This window comes from Neoarius graeffei, chromosome 22, assembly GCF_027579695.1.
Source record: "Neoarius graeffei isolate fNeoGra1 chromosome 22, fNeoGra1.pri, whole genome shotgun sequence".
NCBI lineage: Eukaryota > Metazoa > Chordata > Actinopteri > Siluriformes > Ariidae > Neoarius > Neoarius graeffei.
This window is the reverse complement of record NC_083590.1, coordinates 47009359-47026127: the sequence shown is the minus strand read 5'-3', so window position 1 is coordinate 47026127 and position 16769 is coordinate 47009359. Positions and strand designations below refer to the sequence as shown.

The following is a 16769-nucleotide window of genomic DNA, read 5'->3' as shown; positions in this document are numbered from 1 at the left end:
TGGGCCCGCAGGATGACCCCGAGGCTTTCTTCACGTTATTCGAGCAGGTCGCCGAAGCCTCGGGGTGGCCGATGGAGCAGCGCGCGGCGCGCCTCCTCCCCCTCCTGACGGGAGAGGCGCAGCTGGCTGCACTACAGCTCCCCGCCGATCGCCGGCTGGCCTACGCCGACCTTCGCCGGGCTGTCCTTCAGCGCGTGGGGCGCACGCCGGAGCAGCAGCGCCAGCGCTTCCGCGCGCTGCGGATGGAGGAAGTCGGCAGCCCGTTCGCGTTCGGCCAGCAGCTCCGGGACGCCTGCTGGCGGTGGCTGAGGGCCTAAGACCGCGACGCCGAGGGAATCGTCGATCAGGTGGTACTGGAACAGTTCATCGCCCGCTTACCAGCAGGAGCCGCGGAGTGGGTCCAGTGCCACCGCCCGGCGTCGCTGGATCAGGCAGTCGAGCTGGCGGAGGATCATCTGGCGGCTGTCTCGGCGGCAGGACAGCAGATGTCGACATCTCTTCTCTCCTCTTCTCTTTCTCTCTCTCTCTCCCCTCCTCCTGTGTCCCGTCCTCGCCCCATTCCCCCACCGCGGAGGCGGGGGCCGGCACCACCCCTGCCGGCCCGCCGCACCCGCGGTGCTCTCCCGTTTCTCCCTTCTGTGTCTGTCTCTCCCCCACCTCAGGTGAGTGAGCCCCAGATCACCGGTGCAGAGGGGAAGCCCGGGCCGGTTTGCTGGCGCTGCGGGGAACCGGACCACCTTCAACAGCAGTGCACAGCAATGGAAGTGGGCGCGGTGGTTCGGATCCCCGACGCGCCAGAGGCCGCCCTCGATCGGGCCGGAGCGTATCGCATACCGGTGAGTATCCAAGGGGCTACATATCAGGCATTGGTGGATTCTGGTTGTAATCAGACCTCAATTCGCCAAAGCCTGGTTCAAAACGAGGCATTGGGGGGAGCACAAGGGGTGAAGGTTTTGTGTGTGCACGGGGATGTTCACAGCTACCCTTTGGTGTCGGTCCATATTATTTTCAGAGGGGAAAAATTTATAGTGAAGGCGGCGGTTAATCCTCGCCTTACCCACTCGTTAATTTTGGGGACTGATTGGCCGGGATTTCGGGGTTTAATGACGCGCCTAGTAGAGAGTGGGTCCTGCCAGTTGACAGGGGGAGGGCCCGGTGTCGTTTTGGCGGGAGCAGCTGTCGCAGAGCCGCCTACGTCATCTCCGCGTCAGGGTGAGGAGCCACCGGCTCCTCCTCTCTCTATTGGGGAATCCCTTGCGGATTTCCCATTGGAGCAGTCGCGAGACGAGACTCTGCGGCATGCGTTTGACCAAGTGAGAGTAATCGATGGTCAAACGCTCCCGCCGAATGCCGCCCCGTCCTTCCCCTACTTCGCGATTATGAAGGATAGGTTATACCGAGTGACGCAGGACACTCAAACTAAAGAGCAAGTCACGCAGCTTTTGATTCCAAAGAGCCGCCGGGAATTGGTATTCCAGGCGGCTCACTTTAATCCCATGGCTGGACACTTAGGGCAGGATAAAACACTAGCCCGAATAATGGCCCGATTCTATTGGCCGGGGATTCGCGGCGATGTCCGTAGGTGGTGTACGGCATGCCGCGAATGCCAGTTAGTAAATCCAGCGGCCATTCCAAAAGCGCCATTGCGCCCTCTACCGTTAATCGAGACCCCGTTTGAAAGAATTGGGATGGATCTCGTCGGGCCATTAGATCGGTCAGCACGAGGGTACCGCTTTATATTAGTTCTAGTGGACTATGCAACGCGATACCCGAAAGCAGTGCCTCTGCGCAATATCTCAGCACGCAGTATTGCAGAGGCACTCTTCCGCGTCATCTCCCGAGTTGGAATCCCGAAAGAGATTCTGACTGATCAAGGCACTACGTTTATGTCACGAACACTACGCGAACTGTATGGGTTATTGGGGATTAAGCCGATCCGCACCAGTGTATATCACCCACAAACGGACGGTTTAGTAGAACGGTTCAACCGCACCCTCAAAAATATCATTAAGAAATTCGTAAGTGAGGACGCACGTAATTGGGATAAGTGGCTCGAACCCTTGCTGTTCTCAGTGCGAGAGGTCCCTCAAGCCTCCACGGGGTTCTCCCCGTTCGAATTATTATATGGGCGTAAGCCGCGCGGCATCCTGGACGTGCTGCGGGAAAATTGGGAGGAGGGACCTTCACAAAGTAAGAATGAAATTCAGTACGTTATGGACCTGCACGCAAAACTCCACACGCTCACCCACCTAACTCAGGAGAATTTGCGGCAGGCCCAGGAACGGCAAGCCCGCCTGTACAACAAGGGTACGCGCCTTAGAGAGCTCACACCGGGAGATAAAGTACTCGTACTCTTGCCCACGTCGAGCTCCAAATTAATCGCCAAGTGGCAAGGACCCTTTGAGGTCACACGGCGAGTCGGGGACGTCGACTATGAGGTGAGGCGAACAGACAGGGGTGGGGCGCTACAGATTTACCACCTCAATCTGCTCAAACTCTGGAACGAGGAGGTCCCCGTGGCGTTGGTGTCGGTAGTTCCGGAGAAGGCGGAGCTGGGGCCGAAGGTTCAAAAAGGGAATTTGGCATCACGTACCTCTCCGGTCCCCTGTGGAGACCACCTCTCCCCGACCCAACTCACGGAGGTCGCCCAGTTGCAGGCCGAGTTTTCGGATGTGTTCTCGCCCCTGCCCGGTCGCACTAACCTCATAGAACACCACATAGAGACACCCCCGGGGGTGGTAGTGCGTAGCCGCCCTTATAGACTACCCGAACACAAAAAAAAGGTGGTTCGGGAAGAACTTCAGGCCATGCTCGAAATGGGCATCGTCGAGGAGTCCCACAGCGACTGGAGCAGCCCGGTGGTCTTGGTTCCCAAGGCCGACGGCTCGGTCCGGTTCTGTGTGGACTATAGAAAAGTCAACGCGGTGTCTAAATTCGACGCGTACCCAATGCCTCGTATTGATGAGCTGCTCGATCGACTAGGCACGGCTCGCTTTTACTCGACACTGGATTTAACGAAGGGATATTGGCAGATCCCCTTGACTCCATTATCCCGGGAGAAAATGGCCTTTTCCACACCGTTTGGCTTACACCAGTTCGTCACACTTCCGTTTGGGCTGTTTGGGGCGCCTGCTACGTTTCAGCGGCTGATGGACCGGGTCCTCCGGCCCCACGCCACCTATGCGGCCGCCTACCTGGACGACATTATCGTTTATAGTAACGACTGGCAGCGGCACCTGCAACACCTGAGGGCCGTCCTTAGGTCGCTGAGACGGGCGGGACTCACGGCCAACCCAAAGAAGTGTGCGATTGGGCGGGTGGAAGTACGGTATCTGGGCTTCCACTTGGGCAACGGGCAGGTGCGTCCCCAAATTAATAAGACAGCAGCGATTGCGGCCTGCCCGAGGCCCAAGACCAAAAAGGGGGTGAGACAGTTCCTGGGGCTGGCTGGCTACTATCGTAGGTTTATACCTAATTATTCGGACGTCACCAGCCCGCTGACTGACCTCACTAAAAAGGGGGCGCCAGATCCGGTCCAGTGGACGGAGCAGTGCCAGCGGGCTTTCTCGGAGGTAAAGGCTGCACTGTGTGGGGGGCCACTTTTACACTCCCCTGACTTCTCTCTCCCTTTTATGTTACAGACGGTTGCGTCGGACAGAGGGCTGGGGGCCGTTTTGTCCCAGCAGGTGGAGGGGGAGGATCGCCCGGTCCTATACATCAGCCGGAAGCTGTCGGTGTGTGAGGGGCGCTACAGCACGATTGAAAAGGAGTGCCTGGCGATCAAATGGGCGGTCCTCGCCCTCCGGTACTACCTGCTGGGGCGCTCTTTCACCCTCTGTTCGGACCACGCGCCCCTCCAGTGGCTCCACCGCATGAAAGATGCCAACGCGCGGATCACCCGTTGGTATCTGGCGCTCCAACCCTTTAATTTCAAGGTGGTCCACAGGCCGGGGGCGCAGATGGTCGTGGCGGACTTCCTCTCCCGTCAAGGGGGGGGGGAGTCGGCTGCGGGCCGGACGGCTGCCCGGCCTGAGTCGGGCGGTGGGGGTATGTGGCAGCAGGGGCGTGGTCAAGCACCGGTCTGTGACAGGAGGGCGGAGTCAGGGAAGGTAAGTGGCAGAATCACTTCACCTGAGAGCAATTAACCTGTTTGTGTGTCTTCCCAGTGACCGCGCCCTATTTAGGGAGGGAGAGCGAGAGCAGAGGAGGTCTCTCCCGAACCAGACACCGGATGTGTGTGTGTGCCAAACATATTGTGTTCACTGAAAAGTGTAGCAATAAAACTAGTTGTTGAACCTGATCTCTGTCCTGCCGTCCTCTGTGCTCCACCCACACCTAGGGAAAGCTACAAATACCAACACCATTTCTCTTTCTATCGACTCCATAATAAAACAACTTGCATCCATCTCCAATGTTCTTGGCCTTGCTTCCTTTCCACCTAGTCTCCTGCACACACAAAATGTCCAACTTCCTTCTTTCCATCATACCTGCTAACTCTCTCGCCCTGCCAGTCAATGTTCCCACATTCAGTGTTCCTACCCTCAATTCTAAGCTCCTTCCCTTCCATCTTTCACACTCTCTCCTAACACGCCTCCTCCCTCTCTTTCTCCTTCTCCATTTTGGCGCAACAGTAGCACACTTTCCACTGGCACCCTGTTGACCAACAGTACCAGAGGCGGTCGTTGTTAACCCGGGCCCCAACTAATCCGGTATGGTATTTCTCTTTTCATTCCGTATGTTAGATTTGGCACAGTTTTACGCCGGATGCCCTTCCTGACGCAACCCTCTCCAATTTATCCGGACTTGGGACCGGCACCAAGAGTACGCTTATGCACCCCCAGTGGCTGGATTCATGCAGAGCAAGAATAAAGTGATGAATAGAAAGCAGTATTTTTGTAGTCTGTGAGTTGTGCTTTTATATTTTGTTAATGCCATTATACTTGCCATTATATATTATAGTTTGGACACAGCTCAAAAAGTGCCCCTTGTAGGACTTCAGGTCCCGGTCATTTTGGGCATTGCTTATAGCCATTATCCACTGCCATAACAGACTGGCAAAACAAACATTTGCCACCATTCCCTGAAGTATGCCAAAGCTTGGCAAAGTTTGAGTAATTCACACATGTGAACTGAAAGTAAAATGTGTATAGTTAATGACATTTAATAGGGATAACAGCGAAACATGCTTTTACTGACAGTCATTGAGCATTTAACTGACACTGAAATGGTCTGAGGTATAGCATTTCCAGTTTGATCACTCAGGTTGCTGTTGTCAGCATTCCTGCCATAAGAGGAAAGTCTATATGTGGGTGGTGTGTGGCACACATAATATTCTGACTGCCCTTGTCTTCCATCAAAAAACTTGTATAGCCCTTAAGTCAAGCTTCATGCCTATGAACTGCAGTCAGCAGTCCCTGTACAATGGGCACTGTAATGCTTTCACTCACTCACTCACTCACTCACTCACTCACTCACTCACTCACTCACTCACTATCCGTTTTTACGTCCTTTATCCTCAGTGCAGAGGGTTGGACGGCACATGGTTCGTCAGAGTTCTCCAACGCCTTCTGTCTTGGGTGTCAGTTGAACTTAGACCAAGCCCTTTAAGGTCACTTTCCACACACTCCCTCCATGACTTCTGTGGCCTCCCTTTCTTTCTGTTGCCATCAACATTGAAGTTGCAAACGCGATTTATTATTGAACTGCTCCTTTGCACATGGCCATACCAATGGAGTCTCCGCTGCTGGAGTGTAGACTTTAGATCTTTAAGACCAAGCTTCTCTCTTAGGACGGCAGTTCTTGTTCTGTTGTCAGGTCTTATGTGGCAAAGCCAACGCAACATGGCCCTCTCATTTCTTTCGAGTCTCTTGATATCGCTATCCTTCACCGGCCAGCACTCACTACCATACAGCATAGATCCTCTTATGTAGGTGTTATACACCTTCCCACGGGTTGACAGAGACAGGCTCCTACTGGACAGGACCGGGAGTAGCTCTCTAAACTTGCCCCATGCACATCTTGTTCTAAGGATAGTAGCAGCCTCACAGCCACCACCAGGCGTAAGGGTATCCCCAAGGTAACAGAACGAGTCTACAACTTCAAGCCTTTGGTTGCCAATGACCACATGGTCACATGGTCTGGTATCGATTGGACGGGCTATTCCGCAACACCTACTACATCTAAAGGCAGAGTCGGTGGTCAGCCTTCCCTTGATGCCACTACACTTCTTGTGGATCCAGTGGGAACAGCCTGAGCAGAATATAGAGTTGCTGCCTACACCACTGCGACAGACACCACACGGGTGCTTTCCAGAGTCCTTGAGAGGATTTAGGTTTGGACCACAGAACATAACCTTAGTTTTGTCCATGTTCACCCGTAAGCCTTTTGACTCTAGCCCAGCTTTCCAACGATGGAACCTTTCAAGCAGTTCTTCCAAGGACTCAGAAATCAGAACAAGATCATCTGCATACAGTAACTCCCAAGGACAGCCAGTGTGGAAATCTCTTGAGAGAGCCTCCATGACAATGATGAATAACGGGACTGAGCACAGAGCCTTGGTGAACCCCAACTTGAACACTGAAGTCATCGCTATACGTGTTGCTTATGCGGACCCTGCTCCTTGCATGGGCATACATTGCTTGTACTGCTCCAACTAACCATTCTGGCAGACCTAGCCTCCTCATGGCCCACCATAAGACATCACGAGGGACATGATCGAATGCCTTCTCAAGGTCTACAAACATCAGAAAGCGCTTCCTATCTTTGGCAAGATATTTCTCTTGTAATTGATGGACAACGAAAATGGCATCATTAGTGCTTCTACCACTCACAAAACCAAACTGCATTTCATTGATGTTGACTATGTCACGGGCTATTGCCTCAATAACTCTTTCAACAACTTTCAGACAGTGTTCCGTGAGTTTCAGACCTCTGTAACTGCCTCTTTCTGCAGCATCACCTTTCCCTTTATACAGATTGACAATATAACTGTCGTCCCAATCGGATGGTATTTTCCTTTCTGCTATAATCAAGTTGGCGAGATTACTCAACACTTGACAGGTGACATCAGAAGAAGATTTAAGCATTTCAGTGACAATGCCAGATGGCCCGGGCGATTTGCCAGTCTTCATCTTTGCCAAGCTTTCCGCTACCATTAAGGGTGTTATTAGCACAGGAGGACCAGCAACAGGCTCAGCAATAGGTAAGTCCTCTATAGACCAAGGGAATTCTATGTTGAGGAGGCGCTCATAATGCTCTTTCCAGGCTTTCTTCTTGGCCTAGTCGTTTACAGCCAGACAGCCAAGGTCATTCTTCACAGCACTTTCACCAACAATATCCTGATTTTCTTTCCTCATCTGTTTAGCAATGCGAAAGATGTCTTGCTCGCCTTTCACAACATTCTGGAACCTCTTATTTTCAGCACATTTCTTGGCAGCAAAGACATGCCTAGCGTTGCGCTTAGCTGTAAGATATTCTTCTTTGCTTTCACCCTCTTTATGCCATTTTTTCCATAACCGTTTCTTTTCATCTACAGCAGAGCTTACAGTCTCATTCCACCACCATGTTTCCTTTCTCCAGCCTCCACGTTTCTTAGTTGTACCACACATGGTTTCGGCAGCCTTCAGGAGACTTCCTTTTAGAGCCACCCACATTCCTTCAACAGAGTCCTCTACTGGCTTGTTCAGTACTAGCTCCTTCTCAACCATCTTCTGGTATTCTTTCCGAGTTTCAGGGTCTTGGAGTTTCCAGACACGAAGCTTAGGCTTGAAGGTGGATTTATTAAATTTACTAGGGCTTACTTTGAGATCACATACTAGAAGCCTGTGCTGGGGTGCACACTCCTCATTGGGGAATATTTTGACATTAGTCACAAACCTAAGGTGCTTACGACTGGTCAAGATGTAGAGTAGAGCATTGACCAGATTTGTAGGTGATAAGTTGAGTACTTCTCTTCTTGAACAAAGAGTTACACACAACAAGCTCGTTTGCCACTGAAAACTCTAGAATCCTTTCACCTTCAATGTTTCTCTCACCAAAACCAAAACCACCATGGATCCCTTCATATCCAGAGGGTGTGGCACCAATGTGGCCATTGAAGTCACCACAGATAAACAGGGTCTCATTTATACCCACTTTGGTAACTGAGCTCTGAAGTTGGTCATAGAACACATCCTTCTCGGAATCGCTTAAGCCGACTTGAGGGGCATAGATTGTCACACATCACATCACATTATCTCTAGCCGCTTTATCCTTCTACAGGGTCGCAGGCAAGCTGGAGCCTATCCCAGCTGACTACGGGCGAAAGGCGGGGTACACCCTGGACAAGTCGCCAGGTCATCACAGGGCTGACACATAGACACAGACAACCATTCACACTCACATTCACACCTACGGTCAATTTAGAGTCACCAGTTAACCTAACCTGCATGTCTTTGGACTGTGGGGGAAACCGGAGCACCCGGAGGAAACCCACGCGGACACGGGGAGAACATGCAAACTCCACACAGAAAGGCCCTCGCCGGCCCCGGGGCTCGAACCCAGGACCTTCTTGCTGTGAGGCGACAGTGCTAACCACTACACCACCGTGCCGCCGGCATAGATTGTAAAGATGGATAATATATTTGCCCCAACGGTAACCTTTATAAGACAGATTCTGTCTGAGATCCCGTTAACATCAAGCACATGCTCAACCCACTTTTCAGCCAGAAGGATACCTACAGTACTCCCCCTATACCCTTATCATTACCAACCCAGAAGAATTTATACTTTGAGTCTTTGCCTATGATCATACGAGCTGATCCACCATGCCACCTTGTCTCTTGCAGACAGCACAGGTCAATACGCCTTCTTGAAACAGTCTCTACAACTTCACTACATCTTCCCCTCATAGTTCCAACATTTAAGGTTGCAATTCGAAATTTCTGACAGTTTTTGCATGGTTGCTTAATGCCGATCTGGCGGTGCCCACGCATGACACCCACCCTACCGTTCCCGACACTCCTGGCAGTTCCAGGAGCCCCGTCTGAATCTAAACTATTACTACAAGCTACCATGACTTTTAATGAACCAGAGTTTTTACGTCTGGATGCCCTTCCTACCGCCAACCTAGATTCACAGCCAACGTCCAGGGACTGGGTTCTGAAGATTGTCTACGAGGCAGTAACAGGAAACTTTAGATGACATTTCTGCGAAGAACAGGAACCACTGGTTTTAGGGCGCCAGTGACCCGCCCTGTGCCCCTTCTGTTGGTGTTAACAGTTCTGCCACGTGAAGGCCAGGAGCTGGACTTTGGTTGTCCAAGGCTATATTTTGCGCTAAGCCATTGGGGCATTTTATAGGCTGTAAAGGCAGAGCTTTGACACCCACCCCGGCAATAACAACCTTAGAACCTGATAAATAATATAACAGCATTTTAATTATGTTCTACTACAGACTGAAATATGGTGTAGACATCAGCTCAGAGATATGGGCCTTAAATGAAGCTTGCAGCTCCAAGCCTTGAACAGGAAATATTGTGGCCAAACAAGTTGTCAGATAGTGGCACTTGATTTAATACTGCTCCTTGGGCAAATTGATCACAGGTGAAGAAAATGATTCAAGGTTATAATTTAGTTCTCTTTTCCTCACGTGCACAAAATTGCATAACTGTCTTAGCAGTATTTAAGTTTGCATTTGTCCTGAGGTCTGAATATCAATTTTGGTCTTAACTCCCCTCTATATGCTTACCTCAACTTTCAAAATGACTGTAAAAAAACTACACTTTGGACAGCAAACAGGTTTTGGCTAATCAAACGTCCAATTTTCACCTGAATTCATTTAGGTGCCAACAATTTTAGCTAAGCTTGTTTACTTACAGACACTACAGTGAAAACAGTGTTCACAACTCCAGCTCCGATGGTAGCATATATTGGCTTGGTCACACCAGCAGACTCAAAAATACCTGTTGAGTAGTAGAACACCTAAAAGAAGTACAGTTAAGTGCACAGCTGTGTTAGATAAGCACACACTAGAGGAGTTGTTTCAGTGTCTGGTGGGTTTTAAAATTTATATCACTCACAGCATTGATCCCAGACAGTTGCTGGGAAAGCTGAAGCATGATAGCAATGAGAAGCGGCTGACGATACGTGGCTGTGCGGAACAGCTCAGGGATGGTCACTTTCTTTTCCATGTTCATTTTTACACTTTCTTCCTTCATCTCCTGCATGTCCTTTGACACATCCTCACAGCCACGGAGACGCACCAATGCTGAAGCACAAAACAGTGGTTAGTTATTCTGACTGTTTATTAACAGTCAGAGTGCAGGGGATTTAGTTTTGAAGAAAGAAAGCACAACTTTATTCATCACACACTTGTAAAATTTCCTCTCTGTATTTAACCCATCTGAAGCAGTGAACACACACATGCACACACACAAGTTTGTCACTTAGCTGTGGTCAGTCAGAGTATTAGGATCCATGTCTAGAGGCACTTTATTAAAATCCAGTCAGTTAGAGGTGAATTTCAAGACAGACCTCAAAGGGCTGACAGAACAAGCAGACACAATATAAAATTTACATTACAGAAGTGCTTTGTACTTTCTATCATAAATATGTCCTCATTCCAGTGCAGTACATTAGGGCCTAAGAGCACCATAATGGAAAAAACACACAAGCATTCAGGGAAATACAGGTATAATACAAGGAAAAGTCTTGATGCATATCTTCCTCGTATCTTGAGGGATGGTGTGTCATGCTAAGTTGTGCGAGAAGCCTGAAGATTAGTGCACAGTGGGGTTTGATAAGTGCCTTCAGGTAGGTGGGAGCTGGTCTATTTTTGGCTTTGTACATAAGCATCAGCTTTTTTTTTTAAAGCCGATGTGATCAGCTACAGGAACCAGTTGCAAAGGCAGCAATGGGGTAATGCAGCAAAGTTTGGGGGTAAAAATAATTCTTGCTGCATTCTGGGTCAGTTGCAAGGGTCAAACAGCATGCAAGAGAAGACTTGCCAGGATCAAACTGCAGCAGCTGAGATGACAAGGTCTGATCCTCCTTATGTTGTAAAGGAGTAACTTGCATGACCAATTCAAGATAGTAGTATGAGGACATAAGGATAGTTGGTTATCCAGGACTACCCCTATGCTGTGAGCTTGTCAGGTGGTGTGATCCAATAGTTGTCAAGGGAGATCACAAGATCTTGATATGGTGATGCATCTCCAGAGAGTTACAGCAGCTCAGTCTCAGGTCTTAGTTTCAGGTGATGAGCTGTCATCTATTGCAAGATATCTGTCTGTCATTCTGGGATCCATTCAGAAACATGAGTATTGGAGGGAGGAAATGAAAGGATTTGGAGGCATTGGGGGTCAAGAGAATAACCATGTGAGGATATTACCTCATGAAGAAAGTGGGTACAGAAAGAGAACAAAAAAGGACCCAGCACTGAGCCTTGTGACTGCTTGGCTGACCAAGTGGCAAGAAGCTTCACAGTAACAGTCACAATGGCAGTTTCTGTCAATTGTGCTGTTTTGAAAGCTGACTGCTTGGATGTTGCTCTAGATAAGAAAGAGATACAAATAAATCTACACAGAAATTTCAAGAATTTAAGAAAGAAAGAAATTATAGCACTTGGTAGTTGTGGATATCTAAGGTACCTAGTGTGGGCACAACACATTTTGACAAAAGAGAGCAGTGTGAAGAGATCAGCATCACTTGGCAGTCATTCTAACTGAGCGTGGCCTCCAAGACCCTAAACAGTCTGGCTTCAAAGTGGTGCACTCCACAGAATCTGCCCTTGTGGCTGTTACTGACAAGCTTCATGCTGCTTCATCAGCCAAACTATCATTTGTCATTATCCCCCTCGGCCTTTCAGCAATCTTTGACAAAATCAACATGTTTCTGCATGGCTCTCAGCATGGCTGGCAGATGTCTTGCCAAGGATTGCAATGCATCAGGTGCAACTAGCAAGAATGAGCTGCTGTACATCCCTGGAGATTTGCATCCCCATGTCAAGATCTTACGATCTCCCTGGACAACCCTCAGATGTCATCATCTGTAACTTCATGCAACAATGGGGTAGTCTTGAAAACCAGCTATCCTTCTCATCTCACCTCATGAAACTGACTCAGTCATGCAGATTTTTCCTTTGTAATATCAAAAGAATCTGGCCATTTCTACAACCCCAAATTTTATTGTTTTTTTTTCTTTCAAATAAAAAAACCCCCCACACATTTCAATTTTGATTCATGCAACATGTTTAAAAAAAGTGGTAAAGCATTTACAAATTTATAATGTTGCCACTCCTTTTCATGACACTTAAAAGATGTTCAGGGACTGACACCAAGTGATGAAATGTTTCAGGTGTTATTTTGTCCCATTCTTCTTGCAAGCGGATCTTAAGGTGTGCAACAGTACAGGGTTATCATTGTCATATTTTTCATTTTAGAGAATTCACCACACATTTTCCATTGGGACAGAGGGAACAAGCAACAGACACCCTCTTCTTCCACAGCCATGCCTTTGTAATGTGTACAGAATGTGGCTTTGCATTGTCTTGTTGAAATATCCTTGGAAAAGTTGTTTTCAAGGCCGCATATGCTGCTCCAAAATCTCAATGTACTTTTCTGCATTCATGCTGCCATCATAGTAGTGTAAGTTACCTTTGCCAAGGGCACTGACACAACCCCATACTATGACAGACCCTGGCTTTTGGACTTGTTGCTGGTAACAGTCTGGATGGTCTTTTTCATTCTTGGTCTGGCACACATAGCATCCATTTTTTTCCAAAAAAAAGACCTAGAATACTGATTCGACTGACCACAATACACGTTTCCACTGTGTGATGGTCCATCCCAGATGCCTCTGAGCCCAGAGAAGTCGACAGCACTTCTAGACACAGTTAACATAAGGCTTCATTTTTACACATTCAAGTTTTAACTGGCATTTGTGGATGTAACTCTGTATTGTGGTGCATGAAAAAGGTTTGCCAAAAGTAATCCTGAACCTATGTGGTTATATCAGCTATAAATGAATGATGGTTCTTGATGTAGTGCCATTTGAGGGATTGGCGATCACAACTGTTCAACTTAGGCTTACACCCTTGCCCTTTATGCACCAAAATTCCTCCAGATTCCTTGAATCGCTTAATGATATTATGCAACGTAGAGGGTGAAATATCTAAAATCCCTTCATATCTTTCTTTGAGGAACATTATTCTTAAACATTTCAATAACTTTCTCACGTATAGGCTGACAAACTAGAGATTCTTGGCCCATCAAAGACCGTCTTTCCTAGATTAGGGTGACCAAATGTCCCGGTTTTACCGGGACAGTCCCGGTTTGGGGTTGTGTGTCCCGAGTCCTGACAAAAGTCTGTCGGGACACGGATATGTCCCAGTTTTCGCCACTCGCGACGTTTGCGACTGAGCAGCGTGGGAATCATTAGTGGAGAAATGTCTGCACTATTTTGATGAATTGACAGGAATCGCAAACTTTCCTGGTTACTGCCCCCTGGCCCTGTGGCATGGGTGTTTATTTAGCCACATTATTCCAGACAACAGAACGTGTTGCCATGCAACAATAAAATAAACATTAACTGGCGCGAATGTTCTTTGTCTAGCAGCTAGCAGCAATTATGCCGAAAAGAAAATGTACCTTTTCCAAAGATTTACAGGGCACCTACCCCTTCCTCCGAGAGGTGCAGAACAATGCGCATGAAGCCTACTGCACACACTGTAAGTGCTTTGTTCTTGTACTGAGTTGGGTAGCCTATGCTGCAAATGCTGTGCGCTCCTGTGGGGGCTTTCCTCGGGCTGTCGCCCCTCTCCTTCTTTACTGCTGTTTTGTTTGAGTGTATATTTACGGAAGCCGCGAGAGGCCCTTCATATAATCTCTTTTTATTCACCTTGTTATCCCAAGATAACGACATAATTAATTCAGGATCTCGAGAAAACAACACAACTAATTCGAGATCTCGAGAAAACAAAACCATTATTCCGAAATCTCGAGAAAACAAAACAATTATTTCATGATCTCAGCTGGATCACTGTATCTCCGTTGGTAGAGACGAAGCCGGGCCAGTCTTCTGCGGAGGTGTCGTGGACTAATTTTGAAATTATCCCTTATTAAAAGACTTATGCAATCTCTCCCTGTGTCAACCCCTGATCAAAATATTGCCTTATTAGGTGATCGATTATTCCAGACATTCTAATGACCAAAGTTGCATCTATACAGAATGAGAAATAGCCCCAAAGTCAGCATATCACAAGTCTCTTGGCGCACCTGAATGAACCATTTCTCAGCTGTTTACTCGAGATCTCGGAATAATGGTTTTGTTTTCTCGAGATCTTGAATTAGTTGTGTTGTTTTCTCGAGATCCTGAATTAATTATGTCGTTATCTCGGGATAACAAGGTGAATAAAAAAAAAAATGATTATATGAAGGGTCTCTCTCAGCTTCCGTAGTATATATTCTCAAATCACTTGTCTCTTTTTTGTTTCTGTTTAACATACCATTCTGACAGCAATATGGCCAAACTGTGTTGAACAGCTTGTTGCACCTTCCATTAAAGTGTTCACTTTTGTACACATCTTCTTGCTTTATTCATTCAGTTGTGGGGAATGGTTAGTAAGGTTGATTCTGACCTAGGCTATGCTGAGGTCACATATCTACTTTTTAAGTTCATGCTATAGTGCATACAATTTTAGAGATATAGCCTACATGTGCATATGCATTCTTCTTGGTGTTCTCACAAACAGGTGAAATAAATCAGTTTAAATTTGGCCTATGGACATAGCCTGGCCTATTCTCAGCCATTACAAAATCTGTTGTCTGACCATAATTTAACTGATCTGTATACCACTATGCTACTAGATAACAAAGTGCCTGTTTGTTTTATTTCATGTGAGATGTTGATAAATGTGAGCTTCAACAAAATGATAAGAGCACCTCTCTGAATGTCACGTTTACGTAAAAAAAAGGTGTGCGTGCACGAGCATGGTCATGCGCAAAAGTGTCCCGGTTTCAGACTAGGGAAATCTGGTCACCCTATCCTAGATACATATTTTGTACCAAATCATGATTACAATCACATGTTGACATCACCTGTTTCAAAATCACAACATTATTTAGTTGTTTTACCTCATTCCTAGACTTATATTACTCCATCCCAATTTTTTGGAATGTGTTGCAGGCCTGAAATGCAGGAATGGATGTATATTAACAAAGGAAATCAAGTTGACCTGACAAAACATGAAATGTCTTGGGTTCATACTGTCTGCAATAAAATACAAGTTAAAGTAAATTTAGAAATCACTGCTTTATTTTTTTATTTGAATTTTCCATATCGTCCCAACTTTTTCTGATTTGGGTTGTATCTACAGAGGCCACTCAGGTACTTGTTCAGTCCAGTCACTTCAAGATTGGCCTACTGCAACTGGATCCTGACAGGTCTGCCTTTGTCCACCATCCACCTTCTGCAACTGATCCAGACTGCAGGTGTTGCAACTTGTTTTCAACCTCTCCCCATTTTTTTCTTTTTCATCTTGTACTAACCTCCCAAGCAAGGTTTTACTCTTTGTCCCTGATCTAATGAACTAGCATGAAGATACATTTTTGATAGAGAATAGAAAGCACTGCCATAAGTTGCTCTGGATAAGGGTGTCTGCTGTAAATGTAAAACTCTAACCTTTAATCAATCTTTGATAGAGGTTTGCAAACCCTAGGAATCACTTTAGTACCTTGATACTACAAGGTTGAGTCTATGAAGTCACTGCCTTGACTTGTTCCTTTTCCATTTTTACTCCCTGTGCACTGAGGATATGACTTAAGAAGTAAACGCAAGAAGCATCTTACTGTGTGCTTGTGAAACTCACACTTCTCCAATTTTACCTTGATCTGATTCTCAAAGGACTTGGTAAAGACAAGACATACCGTACATGCTTGACACCTTCAACTGAAGCTGAAAAAAATGAAGCATGGAGAATTTTGCATGTCATCAATATATTGACCAGCCCATAAACATGACCAAATATTCATGGAGGCCTGATGCAGTAATATAAACAATTTCCCATTTCTGATGATATTATATGCACTTAATAAGTCTAACTTAGTGCATATTTTTACACCATGTACCAAAGGAAATGGGTTCCAGTATTTTACTGTGATGACATTTAAATCCCTTTACTCAATACAATGTTTCAATCCAATCCTTTTTTCTCATGAAAAAAGAAGCCTGTATTGATTAGGAAGTATGCATGAGCATGCATGGTCATAGGGATGATGCTCAGTTCCATCCTTTCATTTCCCAGGAGATATCCATCTCGTGCATAAAAAAAGTTTTACTTTTATTAAAACTGAGCAACTGCCAGGTGCTTTGCTGCTTCCACATCCATGAGGTTTCTGGCTGTGCTGTAGTCAGCAAGGGCTGGAAAATATTGAGTAATTGAGCACCATGTCAAAAAGATGGGCAAAGTACATTTGTAGTTCTCAGAATACTGACATGTACAGTCACTTGGAAAGGGGATGTTTTATGTGTACATGATTTATATCCATATAAATGTCCATTCAAATATACATATATATCGTCAATTTATATTGCTTCACTTACCAGTTTTCTGTCAGACATGACTCGTGAGGAGCTGTCAGAAATCAAGGGCTTCTGGACCTTAACTGGTAATCAGTTTACAGCTTACTAAATGAATTGCTGTCAGAGTCACATAACTCTCTGTTGGCCTGGATGTGTTTTTGAATCCTGCATTCTCCACTACCTAATCTGAACTTTCCGAATATGAATGATATA

At 46.8% G+C, this 16769-nt stretch overlaps 1 protein-coding gene across 1 annotated transcript in view; it reads right to left on the bottom strand.

Moving 5' to 3' along the window:
- The window catches only part of slc2a3a (solute carrier family 2 member 3a), a 106190-nt gene that overhangs the window by 12171 nt on the left and 77250 nt on the right, over nucleotides 1–16769 (bottom strand). The window contains exons 7-8 of the mRNA XM_060904867.1: nucleotides 10058–10245; nucleotides 9855–9959 (exon numbers count right to left, since the gene is read on the bottom strand). Of these exons, the coding sequence (XP_060760850.1) occupies nucleotides 9855–9959; nucleotides 10058–10245 (293 nt within the window). The remainder of the gene's footprint in view (nucleotides 1–9854; nucleotides 9960–10057; nucleotides 10246–16769) is intronic.